The sequence below is a fragment of the Electrona antarctica genome (assembly GCF_951216825.1).
Source record: "Electrona antarctica genome assembly, chromosome: 5".
Taxonomy (NCBI): domain Eukaryota; kingdom Metazoa; phylum Chordata; class Actinopteri; order Myctophiformes; family Myctophidae; genus Electrona; species Electrona antarctica.
The window spans coordinates 52765529-52785882 of NC_136810.1; the positions used below are offsets into that span (position 1 = coordinate 52765529).

At 43.6% G+C, this 20354-nt stretch overlaps 1 protein-coding gene across 1 annotated transcript in view; it reads right to left on the reverse strand.

The window, feature by feature from the left end:
- Positions 1–83: 83 nt before the first annotated feature.
- The window catches only part of cep290 (centrosomal protein 290), a 74242-nt gene continuing 53971 nt past the window's right edge, over positions 84–20354 (reverse strand). Inside the window, exons 37-52 of the mRNA XM_079502132.1 lie at positions 19679–19892; positions 14248–14385; positions 13484–13705; positions 12977–13108; positions 12711–12853; positions 12018–12173; positions 11259–11382; positions 7983–8117; positions 7209–7295; positions 6909–7073; positions 6454–6576; positions 6168–6337; positions 4545–4686; positions 3720–3796; positions 1423–1514; positions 84–785 (exon numbers count right to left, since the gene is read on the reverse strand). Of these exons, the coding sequence (XP_079358258.1) occupies positions 541–785; positions 1423–1514; positions 3720–3796; positions 4545–4686; positions 6168–6337; positions 6454–6576; positions 6909–7073; positions 7209–7295; positions 7983–8117; positions 11259–11382; positions 12018–12173; positions 12711–12853; positions 12977–13108; positions 13484–13705; positions 14248–14385; positions 19679–19892 (2365 nt within the window). The 3' untranslated portion in view covers positions 84–540. The remainder of the gene's footprint in view (positions 786–1422; positions 1515–3719; positions 3797–4544; positions 4687–6167; positions 6338–6453; positions 6577–6908; positions 7074–7208; positions 7296–7982; positions 8118–11258; positions 11383–12017; positions 12174–12710; positions 12854–12976; positions 13109–13483; positions 13706–14247; positions 14386–19678; positions 19893–20354) is intronic.

Below are 20354 nucleotides of genomic sequence, written 5' to 3' on the forward strand. Positions count from 1 at the left end.
AAAAAAAATGTCTACCTCGCCTGAACTTGGTATAAAACGCAGCTGCCTTTGAGAAGAAGTAAGCATTACATTCTTTATGATCTAAGTCACAGCTACATGGATCCAATACTAATGCACTAATGCTCGTATTCAGTGAACCCTCGATTAGAAAAGCTTTATGAAAATTACTGGTTCATACGAGTAACAACCAATATCTGACAACCAGGAATTGGGATCACCAAAACCTTTTATAGTAAGTTTTAGAATAAAAATAATAAATAAAATAGGGCTGGTTACCTACCGAGGCATTGATCATGAGCCACAGTCTAAATGTATCAGAATTCAGCTGATGGCCATTACACTGTAATTTAAAATTAAAAAAAATCTAAATCCTCCAGTTTTCTGAAATAAATATTTTCACGATTTTTCAAAAATAGCAGACGTAGCGCACCACTTGGTGGCGCGCTATGAGCTTGTAGATCTGCTATTTTTCAATAGCTAAATTACAACATGTTAAAAACACCAAAAGGGGTTAACACAGGTACTGAAACGATATAGTAGTTAAGTGATTGACACCCTGGGAATATCAGCTGCCACACCAAACCGGTCACACACTTTTCTCAGTCGCTCCTCCAGCAGAATGTTTTTCTTCACCTCCAAATTGTAGTTGAATTTTAGGTCTTCGATCTCCTCAAAAAAGGTGGGGTCGAAGTTCTCAAGTTCCTTTTTTAGCCTTTTGACCTCCACTTGTAACTGCGTGTTCTCTCTCTTGGACGAATTCAGGAAGGTTTTAAGTTCAGCGTAACCTGAGAATCCAGAGCAGTGTGATGTTACAAGATGATTCTTTACCAGTCGCTTATGTTAGAATGGCAGTTTGATGGAGACTGGTTTATTATGTGGGTGATGATTGGAGCTACTGTATAGAGATGGCAGAGTCTGAGGAATCACATGGCCAGTGGGGTTGAAGGGCACTCAGGGCAGTATTATGCGTGTCTTAAATACCAGGTCTTATTACTTAACTTAAGACCTGGAGGCGTGGTCAATGCTGTTTGGCCACTCAGAATAGCCAAATGGCATTGATCACGCCTCCAGGTCTTAAGTTAAGTAATAAGACCTGGTACTTAAGACACGCATAATACTGCCCTCAGTCTTTTAAGAAGGAGAGGGTTGCTTCCAGAGGCTGGCCCTCAATCTATGTTTAAAGTTACAGAGTGAAGATGAGGAGTTGGCAATAAGTATGTGTGAATTCCAGAGTAAAGAACCTCTGACTTTAATGGAGAATGGTGGTACGGCTGAAGGGAGGATGAATATTGTCAGATTGGGTGCTTTGAGCGCCCAGAGTGGGAGGGCAGTCTGTTAACCAGCGTTGTCGCAATGTTTGTAAAGATGTTTAAGTAGTTGGATACATCAAGCTTGTCAGTGATGAGGGTGTCGTTACCTCACCTGATTGAGAGGACGTTTCTCCATGTTCAATGTGATTGCTAAGCCTCTGTTTGAGTTCCAGTTTCTCCTTCTCCAGCTTACGGTTGGCCAGTCTTCAGATACAAAAATGGAATTGTTAATATATCTATTACCATATGCAAATTCATTATTTAAATGGTGCATTTCAATGCACCGCAGAGGCAGGAAAAGTACATGAAAAGAATGTGGGAAGCCAGAGTGAAATGCTAACCGATTTGTCCATCAGTCACTTTTGCAAGTAAACACCACCATACTCCTCGAAAGAATGCTGATGCGGACACTTAAAGCCACGCAAAATAGTTTTCACGTGCTGTGTTGTGTAATGTGTCACCTCAAAACTGGAACGCCATACATACAAGCATGACTTGCTTGGAGCAATTAAGGGTTGCAGCCAAGCAAGTAAGCAACAATAGAATGAAGCGGTTTTCTTGTTCTGCTTGGTCTTTCATAATATACTGTAGAAGGTTATAGTTTAAAATGTAACTATTACTAATTATTACCTCCACGGGCACATATTGAGTATGTATGTCAGGGTTCCCCAATTAATTTTCCTCAAGGGCCATATTTTGACTAGTGAACCAGGCTGGGGGCCGAGTCCGCACGCGCGAAAAATGTTTTAAATCTTTTCATGAATTAATTAAAAATTGTTCTCAACCAGTGGTCCGGGGACCACCAGTGGTCCTTGAGGGGGTGCCCAGTTTGACATGCATAGGCTACTGACCCCCATTTAATGCCATTTATATCTGGGACACCCCCCCCCAAAACAAAACAAAAAACCTTTTTTTTAAAAAAAATCTTCCAGGGGCCACAAGGGGGCGCTCCGCGGGCCGCCTATTGGGGAACCCTGATGTATGTCATGTTGACAGACTGCTGATTAATTTGTATTATAGTTGGTTTTTATGTTGATTCCTTTTGATGTTGTGTGCATGCATGCTTTTCTTTATTATTTCATTTTGAATTACAAGTTGCAGTGTTTTGGAGGCCAGTCTATATTGGTGGCAGCAGGTCTGTAGCCTGGCTAATAAGCCAGACCGAATCAGCCGTTGGAAAAAAAAAAATTGCCTGCCGGCGGACGACAGTGTGATTTGAGTCTGGCTTATTAGCCAGGCTAGCCATGTAGACAAATAAGTTGAACAGGTGCAGGGCATGATGAGCTAGCGATGTAAAGGCTCTCCCTATTTCAATTGGAGAGAGGCAGTTTTGCCCTAGACACGGTGACGGCGCACAGAGAGAACTACAGCAAGGACCTGGATTTGAGAAGGAACCAAATGGACCCCCCACTGGAAAGGGAAGTACAAATACTCATGAACAAGACACTTTAATCTGCTATTGGATTTTAAAACCCATTTTGGGTGGGAACACCTTTTGGTGTTAGCATTATGTTATGCTTTAGCTATTGAAAAATAGCAGATCTACAAGCTCATAGCGCGCCACTCGGTGGCGCGCTATGAGCTTGTAGATCTGCTATTTTTGAAAAATCGAAGAACCACTGACATAGAAACATAGCTTTTTCAGAAAACTGTCAGGATGTAGAAGACATTTTTAGAATCTGATCTCAGGTCAAAATGGGTTAATCACTGGAACTTGTGGCTGTGCATTCTGCATCTCGCAGTGCTTTTAATGACTTAACCCTGGACGGCTCAGTCCTTTTTCTTGGACATTGAATATTGATGCATTCCCCTCCTATGCCCCTGCCCCATATTCCACTTGCTTTATTGTTATATAATGGCATAAAATAACGGACTTTGGACTTCGTGCCTCACTGTGTGATTTGTGTGGTCTCTACCAATCGTGGTCACATCTTAGAACTGAATTATTTGATTGTTGACACTACTGTGTAACGTGCACCAGGGTTGCCAGGTTTGTGCTGGCTGGGAAAGGTGGTGCCATATGCGTTTTGCTTACTCGAGTGGAGTATGTTTCAGGCTTTAGTAGTATTCATCTGGTGGGTCTACACACGGTATTATACAAAGTGCTTCAATTTTGACAATATTTGGTGTATTCTGGGCTTTAACACATTTTGGGCGGGAACCCCTTTTGGTGTTTTAAACATTATGTTATGATTTAGCTATTGAAAAATAGGAGATCTACAAGCTCATAGCGCGCCACCGAGTGGCGCGCTACGAGCTTGTAGGTCTGCTATTTTTGAAAAATCGTGAAAATGCGGCACAAATCTTTGAATATATATATTCTTTCAGAAGACAAAGGTCAAAATGGTTTAACAAACTATGGGAACAATTTTCATCCCCACATGTTTGTCAGCACGAGAACAGTGTTACCGTAGTGCCTGGAGCTCAGTAGTGTTGCCTGGTTGTTCTCTCATTCCCCTGATGGTGGGTTTCTTCAACGTCTCAACCTGGAGAATGTAAACCACACAAACACATGATTGTGAGCTTGTAGAATACAACACTGTCCTATAACGCATGGGTTTTCAACAGGTGGTCCGTGGACCACTGGTGGTCCGTGGAGGTATTGCATGTGGTCCCTGACCATGCATTTAGTAATGTAGGATTTGTTGATTTGTTTTAAATGTTTCCACTAGTTGAGAAACCGTGAACTGTATGACCTGGTGACCTATGATGAGTCCATCCATGTAGTAATTTACTGACAAGTTGGAGTTCAAGGAATTCAACAGAAAAAGGGAGTTAGAATCTCAAGAAGGGGGAAGTGCACCGGATTGTCTGGTTGAGTCATTATTAGGACATTTTACCAGTAGTAGTCAACGGTTGAGAACAGTGGGATGTATACACATGGGATGCATAGCAAACGTGTTAACTTACAAAAGCACTAATCTTATAGCCCATATCCCCACCCAACACAATAGTGGTTGATTCTAAGTCAGGGTGGTGGTCCCTGGTTCACAATAAATTGAAAACCCCTGCTATAACGCAATTAGGGGTGGGGCGATTCACGTACCTCCCAATACGATATCGATACCTAGGGTGCCGATTCGAATTATATTGCGATTCTTAATTATAATGCTGATTATAATGCTTGTTTTTTTCGTGATTAAACTAATGTTGCTGTGTAGTGTGGTTGATGAGATCAACAAGATGAGAAAGGCAAAAATCACTAAACTATATAAAGTAAGGTTGTACTTGTACCTGATCTTCAAGCTGATGTACGGTCTTAAGAGTTCTCTCCTCCCTGTCGCTGACATCCTTAAGCTGTTGTTTGAGCTCCGAGACGTTGGACGTCTTCTGCGAGAGCTCCTTCTCCAGTTCCCTCATCTTGTTCTCGAACATCCTGAGGACCAGCAAACATGGCTGATTTACACCCTTTTATAACCCATTTTGACCTGCGATCAGATTCTAAAAATGTCTTCTAAATCCTGACAGTTTTTTGAAAATGCTATGTTTCTATGTCAGTCGTTCTTTGAATTTTCAAAAATAGCAGACCTACAAGTTCATAGCGCGCCACTCGGTGGCGCGCTATGAGCTTGTAGATCTGCTATTTTTCAATAGCTAAAGCATAACATAACGCTAACACCAAAAGGGGTTCCCGCCCAAAATGGGTTTTAATGTAACAAGAAGACACCATCTGGAGTTTTACTCTACCTCCTAAAGTGAGAATTTGGAACAATGGATTATGTCACATCCTGTGGATTTGGTAAATGTGACTTCATCTTAAAAAACGTTACGTAAATTTATATAGCGCTTTTATCCAAAAAGCTTTACATAGATTGTGAATTACATTCACCCATTCATACACCGAAGGGCAGAGGAAACCATGCAAAGGCACCGACCAACACATCGGGAGCAATTAGGGGTTCAGAGTCTTGCTCAAGGGAACTCTGGGGTAGCCTGGGATCGAACTGGGTACCCCCTAAGCCACTGCCGCCCCATGTGTTTTATGTTTCAATTTTGCAAAGTCGGGGAGGTCATGTTTTCCACCGGTCAGTCAATAGGATATTTAAAGCAGTTGTGGTCTTGGGGAGCAGGAATTTTGCACAAAACCTGCTGAAAAGGTTGGAGCTGATTTACAATTTGCCAAAAGCGGTTTAATAAGGGAAAATTAGCTTAAGTTGTGGCAAATCTGGAAAAAAAAATGCTTACCACTAGCTTTCTTCACAGATGTGTTCATAAAGGTATCACAGAAAAAATTGTTCCAACCCAACTCCCTTGGGAAACTTTGTGACAGCTGCTGAAAGTTGGGGTACCATTATCAACCAATATAAGGCATAAATTACAAATTTCATTTCAAGTAGCATGTGACATGTCAAACTAGGGGGTTTTCATGATGCTGAATCCATTGCAAGCATTAGTTTTGCACAAAAAACACTCCTCACAAATGTGATGAGGTCAGCACATTTGGGCACATTTGGGCAAGTGGCTAAGGCCGAATTTAGCCCAAGGAGTGTGCAAAACTAATGATTGGAATGGATTCAGCATCATGAAAACCCCCTAGTTTGACATGACATGACACTACTTAAAGTATAATGAAATTTGGAATGATTTGCCTTATATTGGTTGATAATAATGGTACCCCAATTTTCAGCAGAGCTGTCACAAAGTTTCCCAAGGGAGTTGGGTTGGAACAATTTTTTCTATGATAGTAGACACCTTTATGAACACATCTGTGAAGAAAGCCTAGTGGTAAGCATTTTTTTCTTGCAGATTTGCCACAACTTAAGCTAACTTTACCTAACTAGTTGTATGCAGTAGGCATGACATGACACCAAATGCACAGAGCGGATTAACATTAACAATACTCTGAGACGGGCTGACCTTGTTACAATAGAAGCCTTCCAGGTCTTGCTGTCTGCCCCCTCTGGGATGGTACGGGAATAGGCAGCGTGTAACCTCTGCTTGGTTTCTTCCAGCTCCGCCTCTAGCCTCTCATTGGTCACCTCCAGGCTGGTCTTTTTCACCTTCAACCTCTCGGAAGCCTCCATTTCCTGTAGAAAAAAAGGAAAAGAAGTAGATCCATGAAAAATGAGGGGAAACAAAAATGGAATGGAAATATGAATGAATTACTGTAATATTATTGGCTACCCAATAGTATTTTACTTGCCCTTTTTATCTCCCTTCGTAAGCGTTCGTTCTCCATTGAAACCCTCTCCATTCCTTTGGTTTTGGATTCAAGCCTGGAGTTCACCTCTGCTTCGGTTTGCTTCTTCAGTCTTTCATGGTCAGTCTTAACGGGGATATACAGTACGGACAAAAGTTGGGACGTTGGTGAGAGAGTAGAAATATCTAATAATCTTGTGTTACAGACAAACCGATTATCCCATTTTGGGGCGGGAACCCCTTTTGGTGTTAGCAGTATGTTATGCTTTAGCTATTGAAAAATAGCAGATCTACAAGCTCATAGGTCATCTACGAGCTTGTAGGTCTGCTATTTTTGAAAAACCAAAGAACGACTGACATAGAAACATAGCTTTTTCAGAAAACTGTCAGGATGTAGAAGACTTATAGGATCTGATCTCAGGTCAAAATGTTTTTTGTGGAATATGTTTGGGTGTTAACCTTGAGCTTCTCATGTTCCTGCTGAAGGGTGGAGAACCTCTCCTCGAAGCCAGTCGCAGAGGCTTTCTTCAGCGTCTCATTCTCTCGCTGCACCCTGTCCACCACCTTCTTCATCAGACCGATGACCTTCTCCAGTTCAGGTGCGGTTTTACCGCTGTGACCCTCCTGGATGGGAAAGGGTTAAATCAAATGTGAGAGTCGATCTAGAATCAAGAGTGGGGCGTTTTCTATCTGTGACAGCAGGCCTCGACAGGTGAGGGGCTCAAACAAAAGTATGTTTACAGTGCAGAGTCAACGTACTCCGCGTGTGAGGGACAGTCTTTTCTCCACCTCCACCTTCTCCTTTTTCAAAGCGCTGCACATCTCTCTGAGGTGCGATACTTGATCCTGTCAAAGAACACAATGTACGAGAATTAAATACACCTAGTATAAACATCTCCACACACTCACATCATACGTTCTAATGCACAACGTGTTGCGCCTCATACTGTTCTTCTTAGATCATCCGACTCCTTAATATAAAATGGATAAACTCTAAATCAGGCTATGGTGCTTTGTCATTATGGTTAGTCTCTGTCTGGAATTCTCTACCTATTGATTTAAGATTTGTGACCTCATTGTCTTAATTTGTTTAAAAGCAAACTAAAAACGTACCTATTTTCACTAGCTTTAAGCTAGATTGTGAAATGTGTTATTTTAAATGACTCATTTTTGTATTTTAATCATATGTAATTCTCTTTTTTGTATAATTATTGATTTCTGTACTCTTATTATTATATATGTATTGTATTTCATTGAAGCATATTGAGTCCTCGCTTGTCGTGTCTCGTGTGAAATGTGCCATACAAATAAACTCGAGTTGACTTGACTGCTCTAGTCTAAGCAATCTTAGAGTATACTATGTTATAGTATAGTATAGTATAGTATAGTATAGTATAGTATGTTATGTGTATATCCCCATATGCTGTTCATCAAAGGCTATCAAAAATGCTAAATACTGTAAGCTACAACATTTACAAAATATTGTACAGTGGCGAGAGCGACTTCATTGTATGTGCATATAACTCTTTGCACCTTTAGCCTGGGCACGTCTTTGTTTGTCTGCTCCAGCTGAAAGCGGAGCTCCAGGTTCTCAGAGGAGAGCCTCAGGTTCTCTCTCCAGAGGTCCTGGTCTTTCTGTGACGGGGTGCCGGTGCCTCGCCCTGACGTCTACAGGAAGGAAGGCAGGGAGAAGAATGTTATGTACAGCATGCAGCCCACAATTACTAAGAGCTGATTACCGGTAAAAATGAAGCCTTCGGTCAAGAATAATGGTTTAATGTCGTCAAAAGACCAAATTAGAGTCGACGCTACAGGTTGTATACTTAACCCATTTTGGGGGCGGGAACCCCTTTTGGTGTTAGCATTATGTTATGCTTTAGCTATTGAAAAATAGCAGATCTACAAGCTCATAGCGCGCCACCGAGTGGCGCGCTACGAGCTTGTAGGTCTGCTATTTTTGAAAAATCCAAGAACCACTGACATAGAAACATAGCTTTTTCAGAAAACTGTCAGGATGTAGAAGACATTTTTAGAATCTGATCTCAGGTCAAAATGGGTTAATGTCATATCATCAAAAGACCAAATTAAAGTACAGTATTGTGTCGTCGACGCTACAGGTTGTATACTTAAAGTGTCCAAATGATTTGGCCTGGGTTTATAATTTATAAAAGATTCCACTTGATTCATTCATTCTTTATCTGAAGGCTTCAGTTGAAGAGATGAACGGGAGGGGAAAGGTTATACCAACAACGACAACGATACTGCCACAAACTGTACACACAAAGTACACACAAAACCAATCACAGCTGTTGGATGTGGAACGATCTGCTATAGCACTACTGTCTGACACTACCACCTCCACGGACGACGGCGGTGAACGCCTTGAAGAGTACCTTCGAAGGGCTAGAAGGTTTTGATTTTCTTTTTTGCACACAAGCCTTGGTAAAGACCTTAGAAAGTCTTTCTGTAATGCCAACTTCTCTCTCTGCGATCGAGGCCGTGTCAGGTTCCGCCACAATGACTTTATCGGGGTCTTCATTTAAGGTGGCACCGGGGTCCACGTCCAGCTCGGGTAAGAGGGACCCTCCAACAGACAGCTCCGGGTTAATGTTCTGGGCTTCATCTCTCAGCTCCACCTTTTCCTCAGCCTCCGGTGGGGTGTTTGTCCCATCTCCCACAGCATAATTTGGCTCTTCTGGAGTCACCTCTGCTTCGTTGCCTGTCACTTCGACTTGTTCCAGAGATGAAGTACCTAATTCTTTTGGGTCCTGCAGTCCACCATCTCTCTCCACCGGAGAATGTTGTGGATTCACCTCCATTTCACCGCCAGTCACCTCGACTTGCTCTGGAGACGATGACGTGCCTAATTCCTTTGGGTCCTGCAGTCCCTTCCCCACAGCATGCTCTATACTCTGTTGCTCGGCACAGTCTGAATCGGGGTCTCCCTCATCTCTTGCATCTACAAGTTCACTATATTCTGTGCTACAGCTTTTTGTCTCGTATGCCTCGCTTGTCTCTGGGGTTTCTGTTGAGCTCGGTGCTTGTTCGTCCGTCACCATTTGTCCAAAGCCGTCCTGAGTTTCTTTATGCTTTTGCTTTAGCGCCCTCTGCATGCCTGAGTGGTCTACAATCACTGAGCGACGGTTCATGATAAAACAGGGCTCTGCGTTCCCTTTCCCAGGTTTATCCTCAACATCAAAGGTGGCAGAGTGACTCCCCCTCCAAGAGGAGCGTTCCTCCTTCATAATGTATAGAATGAAATTAAGTCCAGCGAGAAATGAGAGGCATTGAAAAGAGAGATGGAGAAAGAAGAACTTAAGAGAGAGAAAGCGTTTTGGTGCCAATAGAATAAATTGCATTAGAACATTCTATTCATGATTTGTTACAGCTCACTTACAGCCTACTAGAAAGTACAGTTGGGTGCCACCGATATTGTCCCTTATCATTTGACCCATTTAGGCCTGACCTCAACATTTTAAAAAATCCTTCTAAATCCTCCAGTTTTCTGAAATAAATATTTTCACGATTTTTCAAAAATAGCAGACCTACAAGCTCGTAGCGCGCCACTCGGTGGCGCGCTATGAGCTTGTAGATCTGCTATTTTTCAATATCTAAATTATAACAATGTTTAAAACACCAAAAGGGGTTCCCGCCCAAAATGGGTTAACTGTCCTTTTGCGCAGATCACGCAAACCTCAGCAAAAAGAAAAGGACAATATCGATGGCCTCCAACTGTACATGCTAAAAACAAGGTTATTTCCAAGTATCATAACTGGGTATTGAGAGAAACATACTGTACTGCAGAATGAAAAGACCACAATTCAAGCTACATTGCTGTATTTTGTGTCCAGGGTTGGACATTACCACATACAGTTTACTGTATGATGACTGGTTGATATTTCTATCCAACCTTTGTTCAGAGGGCCGGGATGCACACGCAGATCCGACACACCAAAGATCTGACTTACAGGAACAACGGTCGGACATGCGCTGCTCCGTGCTTGCGGTTAGGGTTACGTTAGGGTTTGAGGTAGGTTGTCGGTATAATGACACTCGGACCAGTAGTATGTCGGAAACTAAAGCCTGTACCCATTCAGAGGTTGTGGTAGGAATTTGTACACCAGATTTTACGGGGGGCCAGTTTCGGCTGCAATTCGAAACTGGCCCCCCGTAAAATCTGAATCCCCCCCCCCCCCTCACTGTATATGTTTCTTTTCCCATTTTACCTCCATTATGATGAATTCCTGTTCTGTTCTTTGACTATATAGAAGTGTCTATTTGTACGTCTCTAAATGTTTTGATGAATTGAACATGGTGGACGCTCTTGTAAACAAGTGTAATGCTTAATTGGGTCGTCCACACCAGTCCACACAGTCTTTGTATTGAGTTTGTGCTTGAAATGTACTGTAATTCTGCAAACTGTTAATAAATATTTCAATCAATCAATCAAAAACCACCACCAACTACTGCATCATCATGTAAATGAAAACATTGGTGTCCTGTCCAGATTGTGTCTATTTGACGTTAGACTGGAGTCTGGAACCCACCTATGCTTTCTATGGCATAGGCAGCTCCCGGTAGGATCCGCCGGGAGAATCTAGCAGCTGTGTGACATGAGACTAATTAATTACAGCGACAGAGAGAGAGGAGTGTGTGTGTGTGTACGTCAATTTAACAAAGGTGCAGACGATAAGAAATTATCAACGTTTGCGCTACTGTATGCCGAATTGAAGTGGACTCGGCCCCGGACTTTTTTCTCCCTGGAAATTATGAAGTGAACAGTGAAACTGATATTATTACAGGACTTACAGAAGGTCTAGACTGTTCCTCTTTTGCCATCAGGCTCTCCATAGAGTGGAGTCTCTCCTCAAGAAAATGGTTTCTTAGGGTCAGGTCCTCCATGACAGCGTCTCGAGGCAAGGCCTGCTGTTGCCTGTAAGTGCAATAAGGGAATAGGTTAGCGTTACCGTAGTTCTTCTCACCACTGTTACTTGTCGGGAAATGGAAAAATCACTTGTTGTTCCAATGGATCCAATGTAGTGTAGTTATTACAGACTTAAAGGAGAATTCCATGCTAGAAGGCTTTTTTACATTTCTTACCTTTCTTTGTAGTCGTTACGTCCCCACCAAAGAGGTCCAGGTTTTTTTTTTGTGCAAAAACTCCTTATTGGCTATTTCCCCTACCATAAGCCCTCAATGAATTGCATTGAATGGAATGGGAATTGAATGGGGCTATGGGGTGTTGTGCTAATTCGCTTATTTCCATAGAAATAAGTAGTAAAGTGTGCCGCTTGGGATATTATTTACATTATGAAGAGGGGATATATACAAAGAAATAATAATTTTGAGCGATGGAAATAAGCGAATTAGCACAACACCCCATAGCCCCATTCAATGCAATTAATTTACTGTAGGGCTTATGGTAGGGGAAATAGCCATAGCTATTGCACAAAATAACACCTGGACCTCTTTGGTGGGGATGTATGTAACAACTACAAAGAAAGGTAAGAAAACCTTTTAGTATGGAATTCTCCTTTAAGAAACAAAAGTCGTCTTATCAGGACATACTTTATATTGCGTATTTGTGTCTCCAACTCTGCGTTCCTTCGTCTCAGCTCGTCCATGTCTCTCTGGGCTTCGGCCGACCTCTCCCCCACCACCTGGTCTGCGGTCACCCCACGACGACTCTGCTTCTTCTGCAAGGCCACCTTCTCCTGCTCTAGTCTAGGCGCAAAGCCACATTGAAAAGAGACAGATTAAAAGAGCTTTAACCACTCATGACAGGCACGCACAGACCCTGATCTTCAGACACAGTGTATAAGGTAACAGGTACGCTCGCCCCTTTTCCATCTCGCCCCACTACTCTACCTAGCTGTAGATAACACACATAATTCATGTTTGTGATTATTTAAAAGGTATTATCATATTAATTTATCATCGTTAAGTTCACTCTGTATATCCACGGGCATAATAGCATGATGATGCCATTACAAAACATGGGCTACATGGAAGAAATGTGATTAATAACTGCTAGAAGGTCCTAAATTAACTTAATTAAGCAGTCACCGTCTCTGTGACATGTTCTTTCTAAATTTTACAGAGTATAGAGATCGACTACTAATTTCAGATAGGGAGGGAAATACTAAATTAACTGTTAACTACATTAAAAATAATCACGGGGGCGAGTTGGTAAAGGGGCGAGCAGTCTCGTATTCGTGTATAAGACCCTGGGAGGGTCTTTTGTAGAAGGTCTTTGAGTACCTGGCATAGAGGTCTTTGAGAGTGGCGAGCCTCTTAGAAAGACCGTCGGCCTCCCTCTCCTTTTCCTTCAACTCATTCCGCATCTTCTCCATCTTGGTCTGCCATTTCTTGCCCTCTTCCCATCGCACGACATCTTCTTTTGACTGGGAGTTGGAATACAAATACATAACTCTTGACTACGACAAGTACAAAAATAAAGATTTCACATTGTGAGTGGACGGTACTAATGTAGATAACATGAAGATGCAGATATTCATTTGGTATACCTTGTCATCTTTGACACTCTTCTGTTCCGACGGCTCAGACAGAGCTCTCGTCTCGAGTTCAGCCTCCAACTTCCTGATTTTCTTCTGCAGAGTCTCTACTGTGGGTGCCTTACCATCAAGCTCTGATTGTTTCTGCGTGCAAAAAGTACAGATAAGCCAGTTTTATACTTAATCGAAAAATGGTGTTGCGTGGCGGAAACAGCCGATCTACAAGCTCTAACAAGCCGGTAGATTTACCATTTTGCGGCACGCTATTGTACGTATAAATGAAGTAATAAGCAATTGTTCGACTATAACGAACGGTTAAGCATTTTTAGAAGCATCTAACTTTTTGTGATATTCACAGTTTGGAAAGGCATGCTATTTTTGACAGTAGTGGTTTTTAATGGTTAGCGAAAATAGAAGGTTCACTTCCGCTTGTATGCCAGTTCTCATGCATGTCTTGCCCAGGCGTTTTTTTTTTCTCTCCTTTGAAAACAAAACTTCCGAGGCTAGAGTGACCCTGACCTGCAGGCCACCGCTGAGCCTCTTGATTCGCTGCTTGAGCTCCTGGATCTCCTTCTCCCTCTCCTCCTTCTCCGCCTGCCATCGGCTCTGGGCTTTCTGACTCCGCTGGAGGTCCTGGTTCAGGACCTCCACCTCCTCCTTGAGGGCCGTCTCCCTGCCCCGGGCGGCTCTGGAAGACTCTTTGGCAGCGTGGAGTTCCTCGTTGAGCTCCTGCACGCGGACCTGTAGAGAGGAGAGAGATCTCCTGTTACGTTGGTACGTTTGTGAGCTTTTCCGCCATTAGGCCCCCCGTCATCCACACGTGATTATGAATCCCACCAACGTTCTAGGTTAGACCTACTGGCCTACTGAGCTTGTTAGGGTTAAGATTAGGTTTAGTTTTACTGAGGTTAGGTTTAGGGTTACGTTTAGGCTAGACTAGAGCCATTGAATGGAGAGTTGAGGCCAATGAGGGGGCAGAAAACAGCCAAGTCACGTGTCAGTCTAAAGCCAATGGATTCCAATGCATTCCGTAAACTTCCGGTTTGGACACGGGGGTGCACAAAATGCCTTTATATTATGATCATTAATTTAACTGTCTTAAAAGCAATAGCTTAGTCCCCTGCAGAAAATAGCCGATCTACAAGCCAATCTAAGAGACTTTGAGTACTTATAAAAGCGCTATATTAATTGCATGTAATATTCTTATTCGAGACGTAGGGCAACGGCTGGATAATGCATGCATGGAACAGCAGGTGGAGGATTTACGGTATGGGTTTCCTTACCTTGAGGTCTTTGGTGTGCTTATCTATGAGCACTTGGATATTGAGGCTCTCTTCTCTCTGTGCAGCGCCGGTGATTATTTGCTGTTCAGCGTGAGCCGTCATCTCGGCTCTCAGCTCCAACAGCGCCTTGCTGAGAGCCTGAGGGTCACAGACACAGACACAGACACACAGACACACAGACACACAGACAGATGTAAGAACTTGCTGAGAGCCTGAGGGTCACAGACACAGACACACAGACAGACAGACAGATGTAAGAACTTACTGAGAGCCTGAGGGCCACAGACACACAGACAGATGTAAGAACTTACTGAGAGCCTGAGGGCCACAGACACACAGACACAGACAGATGTAAGAACTTACTGAGAGCCTGAGGGTCACAGACACACAGACACATATAAGAACTTACTGAGAGCCTGAGGGTCACAGACACACAGACACATATAAGAACTTACTGAGAGCCTGAGGGTCACAGACACACAGACACATATAAGAACTTACTGAGAGCCTGAGGGTCACAGACACACAGACACATATAAGAACTTACTGAGAGCCTGAGGGTCACAGACACAGACACATATAAGAACTTACTGAGAGCCTGAGGGTCACAGACACACAGACAGATGTAAGAACTTACTGAGAGCCTGAGGGTCACAGACACAGACAGATGTAAGAACTTACTGAGAGCCTGAGGGTCACAGACACAGACAGATGTAAGAACTTACTGAGAGCCTGAGGGTCACAGACACACAGACAGATTTAAGAACTTACTGAGAGCCTGAGGGTCACAGACACACAGACAGATATATAAGAACTTACTGAGAGCCTGAGGGTCACAGACACAGACAGATGTAAGAACTTACTGAGAGCCTGAGGGTCACAGACACACAGACACAGACAGATGTAAGAACTTACTGAGAGCCTGAGGGTCACAGACACACAGACAGATGTAAGAACTTACTGAGAGCCTGAGGGCCACAGACACACAGACACAGACAGATGTAAGAACCTACTGAGAGCCTGAGGGCCACAGACACACAGACACAGACAGATGTAAGAACTTACTGAGAGCCTGAGGGTCACGGACACAGATAGATGTAAGAACTTACTGAGAGCCTGAGGGCCACAGACACAGACAGATGTAAGAACTTACTGAGAGCCTGAGGGTCACAGACACAGACACAGACAGATGTAAGAACTTACTGAGAGCCTGAGGGTCACAGACACAGACAGATGTAAGAACTTACTGAGAGCCTGAGGGTCACAGACACAGACACAGACAGATGTAAGAACTTACTGAGAGCCTGAGGGCCACAGACACACAGACAGATGTAAGAACTTACTGAGAGCCTGAGGGTCACAGACACACAGACAGATGTAAGAACTTACTGAGAGCCTGAGGGTCACAGACACACAGACAGATGTAAGAACTTACTGAGAGCCTGAGGGCCACAGACACAGGCAGATTTAAGAACTTACTGAGAGCCTGAGGGTCACACAGACAGATATATAAGAACTTACTGAGAGCCTGAGGGTCACAGACACACAGACACAGACAGATGTAAGAACTTACTGAGAGCCTGAGGGTCACGGACACAGATAGATGTAAGAACTTACTGAGAGCCTGAGGGCCACAGACACAGACAGATGTAAGAACTTACTGAGAGCCTGAGGGTCACAGACACACAGACAGATGTAAGAACTTACTGAGAGCCTGAGGGCCACAGACACACAGACACATATAAGAACTTACTGAGAGCCTGAGGGTCACAGACACAGACAGATGTAAGAACTTACTGAGAGCCTGAGGGCCACAGACACACAGACACATATAAGAACTTACTGAGAGCCTGAGGGTCACAGACACAGACAGATGTAAGAACTTACTGAGAGCCTGAGGGCCACAGACACACAGACAGACGTAAGAACTTACTGAGAGCCTGAGGGCCACAGACACACAGACAGATGTAAGAACTTACTGAGAGCCTGAGGGTCACAGACAGATGTAAGAACTTACTGAGAGCCTGAGGGTCACAGACACACAGACACAGACAGATGTAAGAACTTACTGAGAGCCTGAGGGTCACAGACACAGACAGATGTAAGAACTTACTGAGAGCCTGAGGGTCACAGACACACAGACACAGACAGATGTAAGAACTTACTGAGAGCCTGAGGGTCACAGACACACAGACAGGTGTAAGAACTTACTGAGAGCTTGAGGGCCACAGACACAGACAGATGTAAGAACTTACTGAGAGCCTGAGGGTCACAGACACAGACAGATGTAAGAACTTACTGAGAGCCTGAGGGTCACAGACACACAGACGGATGTAAGAACTTACTGAGAGCCTGAGGGTCACAGACACACAGACAGATGTAAGAACTTACTGAGAGCCTGAGGGTCACAGACACACAGACAGACGTAAGAACTTACTGAGATCCTGAAGGCCTATTCATAGTCTGGATTTTCGGTGGTGAGGTGAGCTGAAATAACGTTGAGCGGTGGTGAGTAAAAACAGAGAGAAGGGCTGGAGCGGTGGCGGTGGTTTGCTCTTCACCGCGGCTCGTGACGTCATGTTGTAGTTCGGTGGTCACCTCACCACCGAAAATCCAGACTATGTATGAGCCTTAAGGGTCACAGACACAGACAGATGTAAGAACTTACTGAGAGCCTGAGGGTCACACAGATGTAAGACAAGGCCATCTGAGCTCAGACACACGTTATTGCTAAGAACAGGCAAGGAATACAATTTGGCATTGGTGGAGAGTGCAGACAGACACATGTAAAACACAGAACGGTGTCCACATTGATCTACAGGGAATGAAATGTCCACTTGTGCTGGAATGAATAAGTCTTGAGAATTTTATTGTGTGGGGGTGATATTTCCCCCACACTTCGTCAATATACATGTGTCTTCTAGACTGAGCCTGTTAGCGTGCAAGTCATATGTCTCTTTTAGACACATGCATTAGGGTCTCACACGGGGAAGACAGATGTATACACAGCATTGGCGATGATGGAGACAGCTGTTGAATGCTTATAGCTGTGCAATTCAACTCATGTTATCCCTTAGATGCAGCCCAGAAAAACAAAACCCTAATGATATATTATTGATTTTCTTTTCAAAGTTGATGCAATTGAGCAATGAGCATTGGGTCTTCTTTATTTTTCTTTCAATTTAGTCATTGCCAGTCTATTCCGCCAGTCTACATAGTCCCAATTCAGTAAGAGGTTAAAAGTAAAAATATTTAGGACGACTCTATGGCTCCGAGACATGGACACTTTCAAATAAATTAGAGAAACGGCTGGATGGCACTTACACGCGCCTCCCCCTGGCTGGCCAAGGGGAGGCAGTTTAGAGACCAGGATTACTGCATGTTTTTTGTGAGGGTACCTACCCTAGGGGACACGGGGAGAACATGCAAACTCCACACAGAAAGGCCCTTTCGCCAACCCCGCCTCGGGTATGGGCACTGATGACGCGGAGGAGGAAACATGCCGCCAGCACCCACAGCGTCCCGAGCGGGAATCGAACCCAGGACCTTCTAGCTGTGAGGCGACAGCACTACCAACTGTGCCACCGTGCCTCCTACACGTGCCTTCTAATGAGATAACAAAATCTCTCATGGAAGAGCCACCCATCGACTTCTCTAATATACGGCAACCTTCCCCATGTTTCTTCACTAGTCCGATCCAGAAGAATACAGTTTGCAGATCTGATCATGACGTTATATCTTCCCTTCTCTGGAATCCTGTCTCAAAGCAGAGGTAGAAAACTGTCGTTCCCTGATGTCATCGCTATAGGGCCACATGCATCAGTAAGCAGGAACTGGGGACCAACAATGAAGGACCGGGTAGTCTGGCGTGGCATTGTGAAATCAGTGATCGCGGTCGAAAAATGAAGATGGACATAGTCCCTGTCATTGCTATTCCCTACCGTTACTTGGGCAGGTTGTAGACAACCACATCTTGACACTGGTCCGATTCACATTGGACTTGCTGCCAGTTGCTAATCTTTTCACCTGTCGAGTGAGGAGTTTCGCCATCGCATGTGGAGGAACACTCTATTGCTCCCAGTTCCACCGGCTCCTGCTGACCAACCTGTAGGAGTCGCTATTGCACCGACAGAGATTGACCTCCCCTGCCGGCTTCCCACCCATGAACATCCATGTGTGTGTATGATGGAGGACGTGTTATCCGTAAGATGGCTACACACGTCAAAAAGGGCTCAGATCTCTGACACATGTATTACCGCATTCACAAGATATGTAAGAACAGACGAGGAATATGATTTAACCCATTTAGGCGTCAAAATTAAAAAAAAACGTTCGCTCTGAAAGAATATATATTCAAAGATTTGTACCACATTTTCAAGATTTTTCAAAAATAGCAGACCTACAAGCTCGTAGCGCGCCACTCGGTGGCGCGCTATGAGCTTGTAGATCTGCTATTTTTCAATAGCTAAAGTATAACATAATGCTTAGTTAAAACACCAAAACGGGTTCCCGCCCAGAATGGGTTAATTGGCGTTAGTGCACACACACATGTAATACATAACATTACTCACTCAGAAACAGCTGACACTTGACCTACAATAACACTTCCTGATGCGTTCTGTTCACACTTTTTGGAAGATCTCCACCGGACGTTGAATGAACGCAGTTGTGTTTGAAGTTAACCGGCTTAAATCTCACTCATGATGTTTACCATGTGTCCGATTTAAATCCAAAAGTAAAACAGAGCATATATCATGTAGGCCTGCTGCCAAGGTTTTGAGTACAGAATGTTTGGGAAATTGAGAAAATTACCCCCTATAATTGAACTTTCACCTACATCCTTGCAAAACATATAAAACAGTTCATCATCAGCGTGTTTTCTAAAGTGCCTAGCTGTTATTTATCAGAGTCAAAGCATACAGTATTATTTGTTAGGTCTGCTGTAGCCTGGAATATGGGGCAGGTTTATCACCAGAGGCCCCCTTGGAAAAGCAGGTTCCACACAGATTCCAGACCAATATCTACTAGGGCATTCACTTCTAGTCATTTTTACTAGTTGACTAGTTGCCTAGTTTACTAGTCGACTAGTTGTTTAACTACCTATTATGGAAATAAATATTTGTACATTTAAAAACTGTGTACATGGTGACTATAACTATAATCTACCTGATCTTGAGGCCTACAAAATCGAAAAAATCAACTAGTCAACTAGTACCAACAAGGTCGACTAGTGGATTTACTAGTCGACTAGTAAACTAGTCTACTAGTTGCTTAATGCCCTAATATCTACGCAGTGATATTAGTCTGGCCATGCCAGGCTATGTCTGTCTGCTGTTCCTTATGATTGGTCGACAAGCCTTGTGATCTCATCCAAAATGCCATCAAATATTAACCTCAAGCCCAACACAATAAAAAAAAGAATGGTCTTAACCTTGAGCTGTTTCTCTTTCTGGTTGAGCTGTGCCTTCAGTCGCTCCACCAGGTTCTTCATGGTGTTGCTGGGGGAGCGCGTGTTGGAGTCCTTCTGCGCCTCCAGCTCCACACGGAGATACTGCAGCTCCTTCTCCATCTGGGCCCTCTGGATCTGCTGCTCGTCCACCTCCCCGGAGAGGGCCTTCACCTGGCCCACGTGGCGCTCCTCTAGCCTGCGACACATCATCATCAGCTCTGTTAACCCGTTTAGACTGGACGTCGAAATAAAAAAAACCCTGAAAAACCTTATGTTTCTGTATCAGTGGTGCTCAATATTTCATGTCAAGGACCCCAAAAATGATATGTAATATGCCTCCGCCCCCCCCCCCCCCCCCCCCCACATCTGAAAATATGTTGTTCCCCCCCAGAAGCAAAGATTTGAGTTAAAATGTTCACTCTGTATCTGTAATAATATATATTCAAAGATTTGAGGCACATTTTCACAATTTTTCAAAAATAGCAGACCTACAAGTTCAGACCTACAAGTTCATAGCGCGGTAGATCTGCTATTAGCTATTCAATAGCTAAACTATAACATACTGCTTTAAAACACCAAAAGGGGTTCCCGCCCCAAAATGGGTCCGGTTGGTGCCCCAAAAAAAAAATTCAGACAAAAGAAACAAAAACCCTTGGTT